This window comes from Chenopodium quinoa, unplaced genomic scaffold, assembly GCF_001683475.1.
Source record: "Chenopodium quinoa cultivar QQ74 unplaced genomic scaffold, ASM168347v1, whole genome shotgun sequence".
Taxonomy (NCBI): domain Eukaryota; kingdom Viridiplantae; phylum Streptophyta; class Magnoliopsida; order Caryophyllales; family Amaranthaceae; genus Chenopodium; species Chenopodium quinoa.
Window position 1 is genome coordinate 652,377 of NW_018744593.1, and position 21,089 is coordinate 673,465.

General features: G+C 34.2%; 1 protein-coding gene across 1 annotated transcript in view; it reads left to right on the plus strand.

Annotated features, from left to right (window-relative positions):
* The first annotated feature begins 1,008 nt into the window (after positions 1-1,008).
* LOC110699586 (brefeldin A-inhibited guanine nucleotide-exchange protein 5-like) overlaps positions 1,009-21,089 on the plus strand; it is a 29,164-nt gene continuing 9,083 nt past the window's right edge. The window contains exons 1-25 of the mRNA XM_021877089.1: positions 1,009-1,433; positions 1,523-1,610; positions 2,750-2,996; positions 3,210-3,331; positions 3,421-3,479; positions 4,503-4,560; positions 5,463-5,547; positions 5,638-5,871; positions 6,029-6,087; positions 6,189-6,258; positions 6,331-6,399; positions 8,116-8,238; positions 8,420-8,473; positions 8,551-8,639; positions 8,755-8,851; positions 8,947-9,045; positions 9,986-10,174; positions 10,899-11,009; positions 11,090-11,274; positions 14,536-15,159; positions 16,025-16,442; positions 16,652-16,891; positions 17,006-17,129; positions 17,220-17,368; positions 18,463-18,813. Of these exons, the coding sequence (XP_021732781.1) occupies positions 1,325-1,433; positions 1,523-1,610; positions 2,750-2,996; positions 3,210-3,331; positions 3,421-3,479; positions 4,503-4,560; positions 5,463-5,547; positions 5,638-5,871; positions 6,029-6,087; positions 6,189-6,258; positions 6,331-6,399; positions 8,116-8,238; positions 8,420-8,473; positions 8,551-8,639; positions 8,755-8,851; positions 8,947-9,045; positions 9,986-10,174; positions 10,899-11,009; positions 11,090-11,274; positions 14,536-15,159; positions 16,025-16,442; positions 16,652-16,891; positions 17,006-17,129; positions 17,220-17,368; positions 18,463-18,813 (4,053 nt within the window). The 5' untranslated portion in view covers positions 1,009-1,324. The remainder of the gene's footprint in view (positions 1,434-1,522; positions 1,611-2,749; positions 2,997-3,209; positions 3,332-3,420; positions 3,480-4,502; positions 4,561-5,462; positions 5,548-5,637; positions 5,872-6,028; positions 6,088-6,188; positions 6,259-6,330; positions 6,400-8,115; positions 8,239-8,419; positions 8,474-8,550; positions 8,640-8,754; positions 8,852-8,946; positions 9,046-9,985; positions 10,175-10,898; positions 11,010-11,089; positions 11,275-14,535; positions 15,160-16,024; positions 16,443-16,651; positions 16,892-17,005; positions 17,130-17,219; positions 17,369-18,462; positions 18,814-21,089) is intronic.

The following is a 21,089-nucleotide window of genomic DNA, read 5'->3' on the forward strand; positions in this document are numbered from 1 at the left end:
AGAGTGTTTTCTGTGGGGGGCTGACCGACTGAGTAACTCTAAAATAAGTAACCCTAAAATAAGTAACCCTTATCAACCGAGTAACTCCTAAATAAGTAACCTTGGTGCCTGCCACCCACATTTAAAAATTTGTGGTATTCTAATACTTTCCTGATACATTCGACGTTTATATATTTTTTTGTTTGAGGAAATTCGACGTTTATACTTGCACTTGCCTGAAATTGGGAAAAAAGAAAAAATAAAGCAAAGTGCGATTATGTGAATGCTAAGGCCCTGTTCTTTTGAGGTTCTTTGCAGAGCAGAGCAGAGCAAATTTCAGCAAAACAGAGCAGATTTCAGCAGAGTAGGGCAGAGCAGATTTCATCATCATCATCATTATTATTATTGTTATTGCATTATTATTATTATTATTATTATTATTATTATTATTATTATTATCGCATTATTATTATTATTATTATTATTATTATTATTAATCGCATTATTATTATTATTATTATTATTATTGTTATTAGTATTATTACTGTTATTATTATCGCATTATTATCATTAATTATTTATTATTATCATATTTTATTATTATTACTATTATTATTATTATGATTGTTATTATTAGTATTATTATTGTTATTATTATCGCATTATTATCATTAATTATTTATTATTGTTATCATATTTTATTATTATTACTATTACTATTATTATTATTATTATTTGATTTTTTTTAGATTTTTTCACTCTTTTAATAGCATTAGAAAATGTTGTAAATAATATAAAATATAAAATATTAGTTATTATTATTAAATATTAATTATTATTATTATTATTATTATTTTTATTAAATATTAATTATTATTTTTAAGCAGAATAGAGCAGAGCGAAACAGAGTATATTTCAGCATAGCAGCTCAAAAGAACAATGACCTAAGTTGCTCTAAAAATTTGTCATAAAAAAAAAAAAAAAAAAAAATGCTCTGAAAATATTTTTAGTTTTTCTTTCAAAAAGTTGATCTGCAACTAAATCTAAAATTAAGCTCTATTACCTCCATTTCTCTCTCTCCTCACTCTTTGAATCTTCATTCATACTCACGACTTTCTTCAATCCCATCACCATACCACGGCGAATTTCACCGGATACCACCCAAAAAACCACCGCATTCAAATTCTTCAAACCCCATTTTTCTCGGATCTTCCATTTTTGATTCTTTGACCCTTTGATCTCAACTGGGGGTTTCCCCTAATTTCATTTCATCCCAATTTTTTTGGAAGAAATTAAGAAGGAAGAAGATCAATCAACCCATCTTTGAATTGCGCAGCTGCCTTTAATGGCGGGTGCTGCGGGTGGGTTTGTGACTCGGGCATTTGAGTCTATGCTCAAGGAATGTTCAGCCAAAAAGCTTACTTCACTTCAATCTGCAATTCAATCTTATCTGGGTTGGTGTTTTTTAGCTAAATTTTAGTGGGTTTTGGTTGATTTTTGATTTTATTGATGATATGAATGTTGGGTTTTGATGTGTTTGTAGATGGGATTAAAGAAGGGAATCAGCAAACCCATGTGGAGGAGAAGGCTCAATCAGTGCCAGCGCCAGCCGCGGCCGAAGCTCCGAAGAGGTTAGATCTATATTGGGATTTTGTGTTATTGTTTGATCTTTGAAAGATTCAATTATATTGATGAATTGGAAAGCATGATTGTTGGCAAATCAACTTCATTTTTTGTAAATTAGGTTGGATTTTTGACTTGTTGATTTGGATATTGCTGGCATTGGGGATGCTGTTCATGCTATAATTGTGATAATAGATTAGTGAAGTAATGTAGCTCACTAGTGAAACTTAAGAGTTTTACTTCTAGCATTGAGCCATAACCTTGGCTGAGAACAATGTGGTGAAAACTGTGGTCTCTTTGAACAATGTACTTTGTAATATGAGAGTAAAAAAATTGTTATGCAAAATATTTTACGGAAGCTATGTCGTAGTGAACTAGTGATCAGGTGATTCTAGTTGAGCAAGCAAGTGACATGAAATTCTCTTGTGGGTGCGGAAATGACTATGGGTTTTCTAGTGAATGAAAAAATGACGCTCCCTTTACATGGAAGTAAATCCATAAGAGTATTTTCTTTTTGAATTGAGAAGTGAAAGTTGACTAATAATGGTACTTCCCATTGGTTTCTTGCACTTTATCTGATTATTGGTGTCAACCTACCACATCTTTAGCGTTTTTACCATGAAACCTCTCCATGCTTTTCAAACACACAAAATTTTGTTGGCACCCATCATTTTAGGGTCACTGCAAAGATTTGGACATATGGTACCTTACTAACTGATTGTTCTTATTTGATCAAGATTGTTATGAAAAAATAAATGACTGAAATCTGTAGTTTAAACCATCTTATGCTAATGTGAAAGGCTGTCTAAAACTCTCGACTGTTGAGTATAATATTGTTTCTTCATCATGGGCCGTGAAACAACTTTTTTTTTTGGTTCATTATTTCGTAGTGGTGGATACTATATTCTTTCCAATAATAATTTCTTCCTAATTTGAGGCTGGGGCCTTGGGGTGGAGAAGACACTTTGAACTAATTTGAGCCTGACAGGATGTAACTATTTGCCTTTTCTAGTATTGACCTTTTAGGAATATACTCGCTGCTGAATTCAGTCAGGTTAAGTGCTATCTTTAATATTCGATTCCTATTGCATTGCTAATGTTTTTTTTTATTTTTATTTTTTATATATATCTATTCATCTCCGTGCAGTGAACATGGTTCTGACGAAGGTGTTGACATTGAAAATGTGAAGCCTGATGAATCTCATGGACAAACTTCTGAGGGGGAACAACAAGCTGAGACATCAGCACGGATGAATATTTCAATTGCAACAGCCTTGTCCAATACAGGACAGACTTTAGAAGGAGCTGAAGCTGAGCTTGTTCTAAACCCACTTCGACTTGCGTTTGAGACAAAAAATATAAAAGTTGTAGAATTGGCATTAGATTGTCTTCATGTATGTATCCTATTTTCGAATTTCACTTACTGAGCCAACTTAATTGTTCCCATGGTTTTGGCTTCTGGATTAGCCCTTTGCTAAAACTTTTGTTGTATGTTTAAGTTTTTTTCATATAAAGTTTGATAACTCTTCTAAGTCTTTGTTAAAAATCATTTACTAATGATTTTTATTTTGCCAATATCATTGCTTACTTAATTCATTTTGGAGCAGAAACTTATTGCCTATGACCATTTGGAGGGTGATCCTGGTATAGATGGTGGAAAAAATGCGCCTCTGTTTGCCGAAATCCTAAACATAGTTTGCAGTTGCGTTGATAATTCATCCTTAGACAGGCATGTAAAATTTGCAACATTTACATTTAGTTATACTTGTTTTTCTGAAGTGAATACGATTTCTTAACTTGGTTTCTCTGTATTTGCAGTACTGTTTTGCAAGTATTGAAAGTGCTCTTGACAGCTGTAGCATCTGCAAAGTTTAGAGGTATGAGCATTTAGCTTGAGTCTTGTATAGCAAGTTCTTTGTTTTTCTACTGGCTAAACAATTAGATTACATTAGTTAGAGACAAAAATGTACAGGGGTAAGAGTAGAAATCCCTACATGAGAAACAAAGAATTAATGCTTTAGAAATTTCCAGTTCAAATGTATGTCTTTCAATGAAAATGTGGAAAGATGCAGTTTGTGAAAACTATATTGATAAATCAACTCAATCTCGAATATTACTCTAGAGAGCTTGATTAAGTTATAATCAGTAATCCAATATTTGATTCTGTATAGTGAGCACTCTTCAAAATACTTTAATTTCCTAAGGCTTAAGGGTAAGAGTTGAATACCATTGTTTAGACAGTAGCTTAGTGCAAGTTAGAAAATCTTTCTACTTGCATTTTTCTTTTTCAGTATTGGGAGCTATAGAGGAGGAGAGTGAAAATGCAATGACCTCTCCTCTCTCTCTCTAATGGTAAAAGTATTGTACTTCCTCCATTTCCGAAGTTCTACTCACTTTCTGTTTTCATCCATTTTCTACCCACTTTTACTTTATTCCTTTTATAACAACCTTTTATTCATTTTTTATCATATAAAACCCTACTTTGTGGAGCCCAATTTTCTTACTCTCCATCTCTCTTTTCTTTATAGCAAAAGTACCCTCATGCATGGTCCCCACTTCCACTTGTCCTTGGTTTGCATAACTACAGTAAATGAGTAGAACTAAGAAAAGTGGAGGGAGTACAATAAAAGATGAGGAATAGGTGTCAAATGTATCAATTTTATTCGGTTTGGCATTGGCATTTGTTCTTTGTTCCCATTGATTTTTCTTGATGTATAAATACTATGGACTAGCGTGATTACCTATAAAACTTAAAGGGGTTTAGTTTTATGTGTTTAATGTTTAGTATTATGTCTTGGTCATTTGGTGTCATTCCTCTAAAACCTAGGATGCTTGGCAAAACTATCCTATCTCTTTCTTGATGATCCATCCTAGTCTGCTAATATTTGCATCATATGCAGTGCATGGGGAATCATTGCTGGGAGTTATTAGAGTTTGTTACAATATTGCTCTGAACAGGTAATTTTATCACTTTGAAATATTGGTTTTAAATTTTAATGTATTTAGGCAGTGAGGAAGAAAAGAGGAAATCACACACATGTAGCATTAATTAATTTATTTTTTTTTTTTTTTTTTTTTATGGTTTAGCAAGAGAGACATTGAGGAGTAATAAACGAACCATCTGTACCGGCCTTCAATCCTTGGATGCTATGCCCATTGGCACTCTCACTGGGTGGCAGATTGTTTGCATTACATTGGATAGAGGCACACAAGGGAACACCCATGAACATGAGCCCTAAGCGAAGCTAATTACTTCATTCAAACCCCCTTGAACTTGAAACTATAGAAAACTGCTGACCATGAAAAATCCTGTTGTTTCTCCCAAACCAAAGCATCCTCAGTCCTCAGAGTAGCAAAGGAAGCAGCCTGCCACAAACTTTAATGCCCTATCCACCATCTATATTTCATATACTTAATTTGTAGCGACATATAACATCATGTCAGTAAGTGGAGCAGCCTAATGAATGCCTAACAAACTCAAATCACTCAACAATCTCTTTCACAGAAACATCACCTGATGACAATGCATATTTTGATTCCCTGTCTCCTCACTAGAAAAAGCCTTGTTTGTTTCCCCAAACTAGCATATCAAACAAAATCTTTCATCCAATTTGGAACTTTGCCTTCATATAAAAGCCGTAAGAAAGATAAAAAAATTGTGAATATGGGTATTGAAGTGTTATCTTATGTACAGTGCCATAAATTTAGCTAGTGAAAATACTTGTCGGTCTTATCTCCTGGTGGAGTTTGTAACTTTTGTTAAAATAGCTTCTGACTACTCAGCTGCTAGCCTACATATTTTGTTCACACATAAGCTTTTATATTAATTTGGAGATGACATGAAACTACTGTGATGGCAGCAAAAGCCCTGTTAATCAAGCAACGTCAAAGGCAATGTTGACCCAAATGATCAACATCATATTTCGTAGAATGGAGTCTGATTCGGTAAGAAAAATGATATTGATCTACTTTTGTTTGTTTATTCTTGAAGTGAATACGGGAGCACAATAATTATGTTATTTTAAAAAAATTCAGAGTATCAATAATGTCTCTAAGGAGATTCAAGATCGTAGTCCAACCTCTTCTGATACACATTCAGAAGATAAATCTACTAGCAGTTCACAAAAAAGTGGAGAAGCCTGCTCTGTGGATGACCAAAGTGAGAAAGAGATGACACTAGGAGATGCACTTTCTCAAAATCCAGTTAAAGACGAATCTATTGCATCTGTTGAGGAACTCCAAAATCTTGCTGGTGGTGCTGATATAAAGGTGGTTACTGGAAAAATCATGACATATTTCACTTCTTGTAGCTTATCTTAAATTATTATCTTGCTGTCCTCTCCTTTAGAGGACATATTGTACCATATACAGAGGATCTGTTGTTCACACTTTCTGGATATTAACTGAAGTTGTATTGGTTTTATAGGGTTTAGAGGCTATGCTTGACAAGGCAGTGCATCTTGAAGATGGGAATAAGACAAAACAGTATGCAGCTCTGAGCTATTTTTCTGTTGAAGTTATGTTTGTTTAATTTGCTAAGAATTATTTTGTGATGGTAACCTGATGCCATTCTTTTAATGCAAAAGTGGTATGGATCTCGAGAGCATGAGTATTGGGCATCGTGATGCCCTTTTGCTATTCCGCACCCTTTGTAAGGTTTGTATTTTACAAACTGTTTTGAATTCTGCATATTCCCAGGTTAGTCACTAATTTTATAGCTGTCTTCAGATGGGTATGAAGGAAGACAATGATGTAATTGCTACAAAGACACGCATTTTGTCCCTAGAGCTTCTGCAGGTTATTATCAATCTCCAGTTCTATGTTTTGTAATTTCGCACCAATTAAAAGTAATGTTCTGGTTTTTGGATGTTTTTTGGCTGGCTATGTAATGTAAAAGTTAGTTGCATATAATAATTTGTATTACTGCATGAGTGGATGTATTGGATTTGAATCCATTGTCTTAAGGGGCATTGGAGGCATAAGTGGTGCTGTATATGAAGCATTGATTTCCTTGGATGCTTGTTCAATCCAATGCAGTGTTACTTACCTGATTGTGGAAAGGGTATGGGATCACCATTTGTTTTTCTATACTGGTTCAAAAGTGCACATTTTGTATTATACTTCGCTCAGGGGACACTAGCAATTATGGAAAAAATATCTATATGAAAAGTTGAATTTGTTCTATAGTGTATATTTTATTTTCCATCAATACAAAAGACCATGATGTTATGTTGTTTTAAATGATAAACCTCATTATATTTGCAATTATAGTTAGAGTTGACATTTTGCAGATTTTACATGGTAAGAACCTTGTGCTTGTGTTGAGAACTAGGCCTTGAATATTTTGACTAGGTCGTTAATGTAGTGAGAATTGAAATTCCCTTTCCCTTATTAATTATCAAGACAGGTACTCCAATATCAAGTGCGAAGAGGATGTATCTAGGAGAGTAAATTAGTTTTCATCAATCACTTATCACTTATATTAATGAATAGGCAAAACAACTGCAGAAAAGGTGTTTTCTAGAAATTAATGTTCCCATTGTCTAATTGTCCCCAAAGCTTTTCTTTGCAACTTTGCCCAACCCCTACTGATCAGACTCCAAGAGCTACAACATACAAATTGTCTGCAACTATGTTTAATCTTCACAAGGGATATCACCTGGTTTTATTGCTTGAATTTAAGGAGGCTAAGTACACTAAAATCATCCTGATGTAGCCCCTTCAGAAGATATGACCAAACCTCTTCAACAAAGATAGCTAACGATTGCTATAAATACAATAAGCTGCAACCACAATAAACCAAATGCTTTGGTGTGGTCTAGAGAGGTATTGGTGTGCACAGGTTTGCTCCTATGGATAGGCGGAGAGGCCATTTTTAAAAGATAAAGCCAACATACCAATCTTATCATTTATCAATAAGATTGTCTTTGTAGTCAGATGTATCCAAGGCTTTTGATGATTGTTTGATGTTCAGACATAGGTGCCTATGTTGGTTTTGGTACATGAAAAAGTGTCAGTATACGTTAGGGATCAAATTTTAGACATGGAAGCGCCGTCCTAAAATTTGACATGGGTGGGAGGACACAACATTCTCGATACACATTCCTGGTTTAATACTACTTTTGCCTGTATGTTTCATGTACAAACATATCTGCACAATTCAGATTAATTATTATCCTAATTCTTGTTAAAATTCTGAACTTAAGTACTTTTATAAGCTTATAACTCATGAATTTCTCTTCTTCCCCCTTTTATTTTTATTTTTATTTATTTATTTATTTTTTATTTTTTATTAATTTTATTTATTTTTTATTTTTGTAATAGTATATTTCATATTCTTCAAGAATGTGGTTCAAGATAATTGAAGTGTTTTGGGGATACCCTACCCTAGTAGTTTTATCTTTTTGGATTAGTCTTCAATCTTGTTCTGTTAAAACCTCTCTCTCTCTCTCTCTCTATGTATTTGTGCATTTATACACATTATTTAGTTTTAAGTATTAATTTTGGTTGCAGGGGTTACTGGAAGGTGTCAGCCATGCATTTACTAAAAACTTCCATTTCATTGACTCAGTGAAAGCATATCTTTCCTATACTTTGTTGCGGGCATGTGTCTCACCATCCCCTGTTATCTTCCAGGTTTATCTACATGCCTTTTTCTGATCCTATGTTGATATTATGAGTACTCTCTTAGTCTCATTTTACTTGCTCCATTTTGATCATAAAGCTCTCACAAAAATTGTCAAATGAGCAAGTAAAATGAGGCTAATGGTTGTATCACTGTTAACCAAAATTAACGAGTCTTTTGTTTGTTTGATAGCATGCAGCCGGAATATTTGCGGTATTATTGTTACGGTTTAGGGAGAGTCTTAAGGTACTATTATTATTACTTCAGCTTAAAGTGTTCGTTTCCATGATTTTCAACCTGAATTCTTTGCTTTTCTCTTCCAGGGTGAGATAGGGATCTTCTTTCCCTTGTTAGTGCTAAGGTACTTGGATAATGCAGAATGTCCACCTAACCAGAGGTTAAGTGTACTTAGGTAAGGGCTTTATATGTGAAATTTGTTTGGTATTCCATCTGTCATCCATGATATTGTTTTCTTATTGGCACTGGCTCTCATTTCCATGGGTGTCTCACAAGGAAGAGTTTTGTAGGATGCTTGAAAAGGTGTGCAAGGATCCACAGATGCTTGTGGACATATATGTTAATTATGATTGTGACCTTGATGCACCAAACCTTTTTGAACGCATGGTATTAGCTTTGATCTACTTTTTAGTTAGTAATTTTTTTTATTGCTCATTTGACTTCATTCCTTCTTCCTGACTAATTTTTATTACTAAATTTAGGTCACAATTTTGTCAAAAATATCTCAAGGGATTCAAGCATCAGATCCAAATTCTGTTGCTGCTTCTCAAAATGCATCAGTCAAGGGCTCTTCACTGCAGGTGAATTAGTTTGTACTTGGTTAAGTTGATTTTCCATCTAACCTTTGTAATCCCTTGTATTTTCTTACAAGGCATCAGATTTGCTTTTTTAGATTCATTTGTCATTTCCTTATATGCTCAACTCTTTTTTTTTTTTTTTTTTTTTTTTTTTTTTTGTCAAGTTATGCCATGCTGTCTATCTTCTTGGTTTTATTTATGTATCTTTTCTCTGCTATTGAGTATTTACTTTTCCGTTGTATCAAAAATTTGGAGCTATGCCAATTGCTGATGAAAATAAAATGCTTTCCTTACGCTATTAATGTTGGAAATGATACTAAGTTAAACATGATGACCAGGGAGCAGGCTGATTTGTTAAACGATTGGGTAAACTTTATGCTATCCCTGTCTGACCAGCCATTCTTTTTATGCTATGCGGCAGACATGTCTCAATCATTGTCTTCTGAAATATTATAACTGGGATTAAGGTTGTCTTGGATTAAATCTTTTATGGAATTTAAATTGTGCAGGGTTCTATGCTTTGCTTCTTTTAGATCATTATCATGATGGAGCTTAGGGATTGTAGTGCCTCTCCTGAAGTTCCTGCAGTTATAGGGGAGGATCAATTGTCCAAAAAGGCTGCTTCAAATTAAAGCTTTGATTTGGGAGGGCATAGATTAGAATTGTTTCTCTACAAACAAGAAATAAGAATAACTTGGTGGGATTTGTGATTTTGAAAAGTCAGCCTTTTGCAACTCTTTTGAAATTTCGTTGCTCTGCAACTATCAATCGAGGCAGTCTTTCGGACAGTTAATTACCATTTATATTGTTAAGAATATTTGGAATCCATATCTTGCACATGCTTTGTTACACAGAAGAACTTGATTATCTGGTGTGCCAACAGGTGTTTTGACTTTCCTTTGTTTTTCGGAGTCTCATACCTTCAGGTTTACTTTCATTGCAGTGCCTTGTAAATGTAATTAAATCGTTGGTTGATTGGGAGAAGTTACTTAAAGAATCAGAAAAGCGGAATTCCCCTGATGATGAGATTTCTGGCAAAGATTCGGTCAGAATAGAAAATAGAGAGGACTTTTCTAGTGATATTGAGAAGGCAAAGGCTCATAAATCCACCGTGGAAGCAGCAATATCCCTGGTAAGATCTGAGAACTGGTTATCGGTCTGTAAGTTGCTGTCTCAAGAATCAGAATCTTAAACGGACTTTGGCTTATTTTTCACGTATGTTATGCATTAATATAGATCTTTGCAATAACTTATGAGGGCAAGAATATTTGCCAGTAAGCAGAATATGTGAAAATGCAAGCTGGTTCTGGACTTCTGGTAATGAGATTTATTAGTGATGTACTCCCTCCATCCCATTTCCCAAGTTTCACGGGAATTAAGGGTATTAGAGGGAGTGCGTAATATTCTTAAACGGGATATTTTATGCAGTAAAGGTAAAAAAAGTAACACTTTGTTTGGATTGAAGGAAATGGAAGGGAAGGGGAATGAACGGATGTATTATCTTTCATTTGGATAACAAATAAGGAAGGGAATTGGAGGGATTAAATTGTAAGAAATTGATCTCTCCAACAATGGGGAGATTTGGAAGAAAAACTCATCATTCTTCCCTCCGCTCCCCACTCCTTCTCCTCCCTCCCTTTTTTTCCTTCCCAATTATCTATCCAAACACACTGTAAATAGTGACATTTAATTATACTTTGGATGTATGGTATTTTGTATGGGGAAGTTAAAAATAAGTTGGCGTAGTATGGTAAAATAGAAATATTAGAAACAGGCACAACATTTTGGGACCTAAAACAAGGTCTATATTATGATGTTCATCATTAATGTCTGCCTTTTTATTTCTGCTGCTTCAGTTCAATAGGCAGCCCAGCAAGGGTGTGGAGTATCTAATATCTAACAAGCTGGTGGAGAATACACCTGTTTCTGTTGCAGAATTTTTGAAAAATACATCCAACTTAAACAAGGTAAAATAGTTAGCACTTTTGAACATATTGTCTGTATAAGTGTGGAATTAAGAATGTTAATGATGCTCTTCATTTTGTAGGCTATGATTGGTGATTACTTAGGCCAACATGAGGAATTCCCTCTGTCTGTTATGCATGCTTACGTTGATTCCATGAATTTTTCGGGAATGCCTTTTGGTACTGCGATAAGAGAATTTCTTAATGGATTTAGACTTCCTGGAGAAGCTCAAAAGATTGACCGTATTATGGAAAAATTTGCTGAACGGTGGGTATTTGTAGCTGTATTTCTGTTTTGATTATCTCAAATTTGTATTCACATGGAGTTTCTGGTGAATGCTAGCTATGATAGACTGGTTTTTTTTTTTTACCTAGCTAAATAAAATGAATCCCATTCAAGCGACCTACTAGTTGTCTTTTGGCTTTTCTTTCTGAATAATTCCCTTATAATCATGTTTCAACTAATTTTTAGGCCTAAGCAATGTCTAGGTTACTTCACTAATGTCATAATCAATTTTTTTACAGTTATTTATTCATGTATTTCTATTTTATTTTGAAAAGTTAACATTATAGCATAGTGGTTAACAGTTTACTGTTTAAAGTTGAAGACTTGAGGTTACAGGTTCAAATCTTGCAAAATCTATGTTTTAAGTTACATGAAATAAAAGACTTATTTAATGAGGAGAGTGCCACGTGGAATATGAGTTTGTTAGGATTGGTTTTTGATGTATAGTACAGATTTTGTGATCTCCCAAAATGCAGTTTCATGTTCATGATGTACCTTTACTTGGTTCTGGGGACTTAATCTTTTGCCTTAGGGTTAAAGGCTTAAGTACATTAATTTATGGCCTTATTGTTTGGGTGCTGACCCGTAATGGCCTCTTAGCCTTCTAATTATTCTATTCCTATAAGTGTTTATAAGGTTATGCATGCAGATTATGTAGTAGTTAGTCATTGCATTGGTAATCAAAGTTGTTTTATATTTAAAGTATTTTTAACAAGTAATACTGTGTTGGCATTCTAAGAGACAACTGATATAAAGTACTTCTGATTTATGTATTTATTTTTATATGCAGCACTTCTCATTTCATGCTTGCCAATGCACTTTCAATTACTCACTTTGTTATTTAATAAATGCTCTGCTTTGACTTTCACAAAGTTTTAGTAGAAAAAGTATCAAAAAATAAAAATAAAAAAAAAAAAATTCAGAAAAAATATTAGTGGGTTATTGTGGAGGGAAAGAGAGAGAGAGAGTAATTAAAATGAAATTGGGGGGGGGGGGGAGACCATTATTGGGGAAGAAAGTATTAAAATATTTTTACAACTTTCCAAAAATAGAAATGGAGCACTTATAAAAAAACGGCTAGAAATGGAAGTGGAACACTTATTAAAAAATGGAGGGAGTACTAACATCTTTAATGACCCATAAGTAAAAATAATAAAAATTTGGTATTATGAAAATATAGATCAAGTCGATCTAACCTGACCCTACATGGCTTTATTTTTCGGCTTTATTTTTCCTTAACAATAAATCATCAAAGCTAGTCAAAGTGGATTATATTATTAGTGCACAAGGCAAAGTGTTACAAGTTAAACAAAAATGGAGGAAGTACGGAAATTTTGTTAATTGCACGAGCAATTAGGAATGTAGTAACATACTACCTCTGTTTCATATTATTTGCCACGATTTGACATAAAGTGTGAGTGCAAAGTGTCTAATAGTTGCAAATAATATGAAACGGAGGTAGTATATAGAAATTTATGCTTTGTCCCTCTTGTAGAAGAACCTTCTTCAATATCAAACCAATGCCATTCTAAGAGTCACCATCGGATTTGATTGGAAATTTTGTTAAGTGGACAAGCAATCAGGAATGTAGTAACATATATAGAAATTTATACTTTGTCCCTCTTGTAGAAGAACCTTATTCGAAATCTGCCATTCTAAGAGTCACCATAGGATTTCAAATTGCTTCCTTAATGTCCATTTTCTTGAATGTGTAACATATTTTAACAGTTTAACCCTTAGATCTTCCTTCTTTTTTTTTTTTTTTTGGAGGGCAATTAAATCTTCCTTCTTAAGTCTACCACTTCCTTTGGAAAGGTGAATTTTTTTATTTGGATGGATAGATGTATTATAATGTTTGCGTGGGAGTGTCTAGCTTGTCAGCTGGTTTTATTTGGGGCTTTTCCCATTGCTGTATAAACTCATTGGATAACTGTAAATAGATGACAACATAAACTTATATATATATATACATATATATATATATATATATATATATATATATATACATATATATATATATATATATATATATATATATATATATATATATATATATATATATATATATATATATATATATAGGGGGTTGGTTCCGGTGAGAAGTATGCTTATCGTGAGAAGTGTGAGAAATTTAGATACATTAAGTTATAATAAGAGGTACACCAACTTATCACAGTAGATACATCAAGTTTACCTTGCAAATACATACAATTAATAACGTACCTTTTTTTTAAAAAAAGTACATACAATTAACATGAATTTCAAATGCACCAGCAAATTAATTTTAAAAAGCAAAAAAGGGAAAATTATGTTAAAGAACTCAAGGTTTATGACTTTTCGTGTACATTAAGGTGTTGTATAGTTGCATTAGTATTGTGATACAGATACATTAGAATTGTTTTAGAGTTACATTAGAATTGTCTTAGAGATACATTAATAGTGTTTTTAATATACATAATAAAATTCCATGGAAAAAATGGAGCACTCAATTGATCCTATAATGGCTAGTGCTTGGCCACAAACACCCACTACATGACCCTCCTTGACAACCTCGTTCGTCAAATGAATATCACTTCTTCTCTTTATGATTTAGAGTTTCGATCAAGTACATAATTCAACTTAAGGTTGCATCATTGTTACAAAGAAAGTGTAAAATAATGGTTTCCAGCTAGAAAATGGTGAGAGATGAAGATCTTCCATTGAAATAACAGAGGGGTAGGATAAAAGAAAAAAATTGTGAAGCTTATAACTTATTCACGTGGATACCTAAGTAGTAGGTACTGTTGATCTATTTATATGTACAAACTTTCACCTATCTACAGAATTGCCATTAATGAGGTAGAAATAACACCAGCCGTCAGATGCAACTGATCTAACGATCAATATGTCTTCTCACTCTTCTCACCTTATGACAACTTCTCACATGAGCCAACCTCTCTCTCTCTCTCTCTCTCTCTCTCTCTCTCTCTCTCTCTATATATATATATATATATATATATATATATATATATATATATATATATATATATATATATATATATGATTTTATCCATTCAAAAAGGTTATTATTTGGATGTAAATGGCCACTTTGTACAAATATTGTGGCCAAGTGATGTCTTTTTTCTATTTGTGTCTACTGTGATATTTCCCTCTTGCTATCAGCCTTTATTCAGTCTTTTGTAATGCCTTTCTGTATTGCTTGTGCTGGCTATTTAATCAATCTTTGAACTCTGTGCCTTACAGCTATTGTGCAGACAATCCATCTTTATTTAAGAATGCGGATACAGCTTATGTTCTTGCCTATGCAGTCATTATGCTGAACACAGATGCTCATAATCCTGTGGTGCCAACCAAAATGTCGAAGGCTGATTTTGTACGTATGAATACTATGACTGATGCAGAAGAGACTGCACCTCAGGAGCTCTTAGAAGAGATATATGATTCTATTGTAAAAGAAGAAATTAAAATGAAAGATGATCTGTCTAGCATTGGTAAGAATAGCAGACAGAAACCTGAAGCTGAAGATAGAGGGCGCCTGGTCAGCATCCTTAATTTGGCTCTTCCTAGGAGTTCTTCAACAGAATCAAAATCTGAGACTGCTGCTATAGTTAAGAAAACGCAAGCCATATTCAGAAGTAAGGCTGCAGAAAGGGGGGTTTTCCATACCTCACAGAAAATTGAACACATAAGGCCCATGGTTGAAGCTGTAGGATGGCCTTTACTTGCTGCATTTTCAGTTATAATGGAGGAAGGAGATAATAAGTCAAAGGTTCTGGCATGCATGGAGGGATTTAAGTCCGGAATTCACATTACTCATGTCTTAGGAATGAATACAATGCGTTATGCCTTTTTAACATCATTAGTCAGGTAACTTCTAGTGCCAAGCTATAATACTTAGTATAAGATGTTAAACTTTTTCTTGATTGCATCACTGTCATGTGGCAATTAGACATCTCTTTCTTTGTTTCTTTCCTCGTGTTTGTGTGGATTTTCAACTTAAAGAGCATGAACTACCGCAGTTGTTCACTTTTAGACAGGGTTCCCTTGAATGTTGCCTTTGAATTTATTCTTAATCTTGAAATCAGTCTGAGAATATTTAGCATGTTTCTCTTTAATTTTACTTCATTGCGGGGAGCCTGCTGTAGATGATGCTGCGAGTATTACCACTACAGCTTCCCCCGATAGACATGACACCCTCCATAATCAGACGGGGTGGATGTTCGTCCTTTAAAACGGGCGATTACATTAGTTGTTTCTTCGTGATCTCGAATCTATTCTCTGAGAACAGTTTTCAGAATCCTGTATGAATCAGATTATGGGTTTTCTGGGAGTTTTCAGAATCCTTTATGAATACAGATTATGGGTTTTCCAGGAAAATGTTTTTTCAGATGTTTCCTCGTGATTTTTGATATCATCTTCTGAGAATCTCTCAGATAACCATAACTTATCTTTCCTTTCAAAACATATAAAACTAGATAGCTGAAAGGTGGATATTGATATTTTAAATGCTGTTCATCTGATGAAACTTTATATCGTTAACACTGTTGCTTCTGATTGTTGGAAAATATATTGTATATGGAGGAAACTTTTACTCTGTTGATAGATGATGGACCTTTCAGGTGTCATTTTGTTTAAATTATCTCTTTTTACTACCAGCTCAAAAGTGTATTTTGATTTTGTTTGGAATTTCGTCAAAGCTTTTCAGTTTTGTATGGTTGATCTTTTCCTACAGGTTCACATTCTTGCATGCACCTAAGGAAATGCGGAGCAAAAATGTTGAAGCTTTGCGGACTTTGCTAGCATTATGTGAGTCTGATACTGATTCTCTTGAGGACACATGGAATGCTGTTCTGGAATGCATTTCTAGACTAGAGTATATCACCTCAAATCCTGCTATAGCTGCAACTGTGATGCTTGGATCAAATCAAATATCTAGGGATGGACTTCTTCAATCTCTTAGGGAATTGGCAGGAAAACCTACGGAGCAAGTATTTTTGAACAGTGTTAGGTTGCCAAGTAGTGCGATAGTTGAGTTTTTTACAGCCCTTTGTGGCGTATCTGCAGAAGAACTAAAACAAACACCAGCTCGTGTTTTTAGCTTACAGAAACTCGTTGAAATAAGCTATTACAACATGGCCCGCATACGTATGGTATTCTCTCTGCCCCCTATAGAATGCATGCTTGAGCGTTCTTATTTTTGTAGTGATATCATTGGCGGGCATTCCAAAGTGCTCTTTTGATATTGAGTTATGATTAAATATCAGAACTTTATTAGATTAAGAGGATATTCAAAAAGCTTATTAATTCATGAAGATGTATCTGACTGGGTGCGGGATTGATGTTTAAATTATTATTTTAGGTGTGGGCTAGAATATGGTCTGTCCTTGCCAATCACTTTATTTCTGCTGGAAGTCATCATGACGAGAAGGTGGCAATGTATGCTATTGATTCTCTAAGACAACTTGGTATGAAGTACTTAGAACGTGAGGAGCTCGCCAACTTTACATTCCAAAATGACATATTGAAGCCTTTTGTTGTCCTTATGCGGAATAGTAGAAGTGAATCCACGAGAAGGCTCATTGTTGATTGTATTGTTCAGGTTGCCAAGTGAACTTTTCAATTGCTCTCTCTCTTGCATTTACTGCATTGGCAGGTTTAAATTTGAGTATTCTTCTAATGTTTTATAGTTTATATTATGAATGTCATTTCACAGATGATAAAATCAAAGGTGGGAAGCATAAAGTCAGGTTGGCGAAGTGTCTTTATGATTTTTACTGCTGCTGCAGATGATGAATCAGAACCCATTGTTGAAAGTGCATTTGAAAATGTGGAGCAGGGTGAGCATTGCTGTTGACTTTTTTTTTTTTTGTCTTCAATTGACTTATCAGATGTAATTGGATGTTATCTGACACTCATGTGACTTTCAGTGATCTTAGAACATTTTGATCAAGTTGTTGGGGATTGCTTTATGGACTGTGTCAACTGTCTTATTGGGTTTGCCAACAATAAAACCTCCCATCGCATAAGTCTGAAGGCTATTGCACTATTGCGTATTTGTGAAGACCGACTTGCAGAGGTTTGACTTATATTACTCAATAACCAGCAATCATGCATTTTTTAGTTGCTTTTCTGTGTATGGTTATCTGAGATTTAGCTTATCTGCTACTGGCCATCTTTCTTGGTAACTGCAGGTCTGCAATCTGCAGTCATCATTTGCTAGTGTTTCATTTCCTGATAAAGATGAGAAAGAATTTTCATGTTTTTGTTTCCAACTGTGAGAAACTATTAAATATCGTGTACGGGTTACCTATCCTGTCAATTTCAATGTGTAGGGGATTATATGCATTTACACATTAATAGTACACATGTAAAATCTTAAGCATATAGGAAGTCTGAACATATCTTCTTTTAACCTTTTTCTTTCTATCCAACCCTCTGTTTTGGCATCATAGTTTTATAAAGAATTATAATAATTAATTTCCTACAAAGAATACTCCACCTGAATTTTTTTATCGTTATTTCAATGAAGGAAAAAGAAGTAATGTTATATTTGTAAATAAACTTACTAAATAAGAAAATGGCTTTCCACATTTATTAGATGTTTCTCCGTGTCACCGTTTCTGGATTTCTGATTCCGTTTCTATGCAACATTTTTTTTATTTATTTTATTTTATTTTATTTATTTTTTATGAGAGTTGCTTTAGCATCGCGCACAATCTGTTTTGACTAGTGATGTGGATTTGTCGGCTGTCTAACATTATTGTTTTCCTTCTCTGTCGATTGCTGTCAACAGCTCTAAATGTCCAGTATCACTTTATGCCATTGATCCTTAGTTTCTGTAAATCCTATTACTCTTTGGTTCATTTTTTCTCACTGAAATATTTATTTTGTAAAATGTCAATTTTGGAGCTCCATTAAAGTATTGGCTGGATTTTGTGAATTTGGTTCTCTCCATCCCTGGTCATCCATTTCAAGTAATTTAAAGTTTGGACTAGTTTGATCTTGTGGGGACTTATCATTTCTCGTTTCCAAAGGATTTCAATAATAAGATGTGACAGTCTGCATTAGCGTAACTGTATTCTGAAGTGGTGTATCATGCATTATTCATTTATGTGATTATGTCTTACCTTACTTTAAGCTAATTGGACTGGCTGGTTTATCATATGTAAGGGTCTTGTGCCTGGCGGTTCTCTAAAGCCTATTGATGTTAATGCGGATGAAAGTTTTGATGTGACTGAACATTACTGGTTCCCAATGCTGGCTGGCTTATCAGATCTTACTTCAGATCCAAGAGCTGAGGTCAGAAATTGTGCACTAGAAGTTCTTTTTGATCTATTAAATGAGAGGGGTAGCAAGTTCTCTCCATCTTTCTGGGAGAGTATTTTTCGCCGAGTCCTTTTTCCTATCTTTGATCATGTAAGGCATGCTGGAAAGGAGACTGCTTCTGATGATGAGTGGCTCTATGAAACCTGCATTCACTCACTCCAGCTGCTGTGTAACCTTTTCAACACTTTTTACAAGGTATGAATCGTCTTAGCTATTCTTTTATTTGTCTCTCATGATTTTTTTTAAAGCATGTATGGCATGGAAATGGAATAACCTGAATTAATGTGTTCCATCATTGATGCCAAGTGTTTTCTTTTAATGGATTTTTTTGTACTCTCTTAAAGTCTTAACATGTAAAAGTCATGAACCAATATTAAGGCTGTTCCGTTTTGTGTGATTGAACTCTCGCAAGTTTTGTATTTGAATTTGATCATCATGATTCCCTTGGACAATACCCTGCTTGAATTTAGATTCATTTGTTAAAGATGAGATATTTTCTTTCTAACCTTAATCTTATTAAAGACCTTTTTATCCACTATCCTGCCTTTTTTTTTTCTTTTTTCTTTCTTTCTTTTTTTTTGGGGGGGGGAATAACTATCCTGCCAAATTTGTTATCATAAGACATTGATTTTGTTAGTGAAACAACTAGCTTAATTAATTGTCTTGGTCAAAAATGAAAATCAGATCTGATTTTATTGGGCACGTTGAAGGTTCTCTTGTTTATGATATATATCAGTCTTTTTGCAGAAACTGTAGTATATGTATAGGTCACACTTTGACCAGCCTAGCATTTCATTATTTCTTAAGTTTCCATTTTTTTTGGTCTGCTGTAAGCCTGTAACATAATTAGTCACTTAGCAAAGTCTGAAGGCACAATATGCTTGCTGTCATGTATTTGAATTGTCAATTAGCCTAATTCGCCTCCTTATTTCTTTACCGAGAATTTGTAGTTCATTGTAGCTGGCTGTTGCATTTACTTTTCTTGCTAGGTAGCAGATGGAAAATCCTGACCCTCTGCCCCAGTTTATCACCTTTGTTCTATATCTGGGGTTTTATTTTTATTTTTTTAATGCTGATATGGTCATTGATTATGATAATTTACAAGTTATGTTAGGCTTGTGATTCCTCAAGAAAATTAATTTTCTGTCTAATAGTAAACCTCTAAAAGATTCATGGGATATTCTAAATGGTGGCCTCTTAAAATTGCAATTTCTATGTGGTACACACTTTTTTTTTTTTTTTTTGTGGACTTTCTCAAATGCCCCTGTAGTTTGCACTTATCATTAGAATGCCCTAATTGGCTAACCTGTGCTCAAATGAATGAATTTACTAACCTACCCTCCCCATTTACTCTCATCTTCATCTATCATCCTCCATAGTCAATCCCCACTGTGTTTATTCTTCCTCTACCTCCCTAACTTTTATTTTTTGTCCTCCATTTCTCTTAATTTACAAAGTACTAAATTCCCCTCTTCCGCATATGATCAACATTGTCATGCATCCCAATTTACAAAACCCAACCCCTCCTCTTATATAGCCTTCTCCACCACAATGCTCATAAAGCTGCTTCATATCATTTACAATCTCATCTTGAGGTTAGGGGCTGCAATTGCATACCATTTAGGTGCATCAAATACTTGCTGCATTATTCATTCCCCAGTCCCCGAATCAGTTCATTAAACAGCTAGCTAAGTATTTATTTATGAATAAACTAAAAGAATGATGCTCCTGCTTAGATCGTATGGAAAACTTGGACTTGCTCTTGGTTCATGAATACATGTAGTTTATGGGTTTTGCTTTTTCTGTATAAATTCAACCAAATTACACCATTCACAATGAGGATTGAAGTGAGAACTTCTTGAAATATTGTCCAATCAAATAATAGTGGACCAAGTTAGCAATATAATTTGAAGCATAAAGTGAGCATTAATTGAAGAGAAGAAATTTGGGGATGAGTCAAATTGGAACTGGAAGATGAGGAAAGAGAAAGGGGAGGATATGGAAGAGTTGAGTCGGGTTGAATTGAGGAGATGATAGAAGATTGACTGTAGGAAGAAAGCCACTAGCAGGGTGTTTTGGGTTGACTGGTGAGGTTAGATGGTGCTGTTGGTTGGGCTGGTGGGGCTAGGTAGTGGTGTTGTTTTTGGATGGGGTGGTGGTTGGAGATTTTAACTAGAAGGGTCGGTTAGTCATTTAAGTGTTTATTCTTAGAAAATTTGCCATCAAAGTATGGGTTAGCCATAAAGAAGATAATTTGTGCAACTTAGTTATTTATTCAATATCACAAGGTCACTTGAGAAAGTACCCAAAAAAGAATTTGCTTTACCAAATACAAATTGCAATATCACAGGGCCACCATATAGAATATCCCAAAATTAATCCTTTCATACCTTAAATTATGTTTAATAGTGAATGATGTCCTGATTGTTTGCTGCTATGGACAAAAAATAAAAGCAGTTCTAGATAAAGCT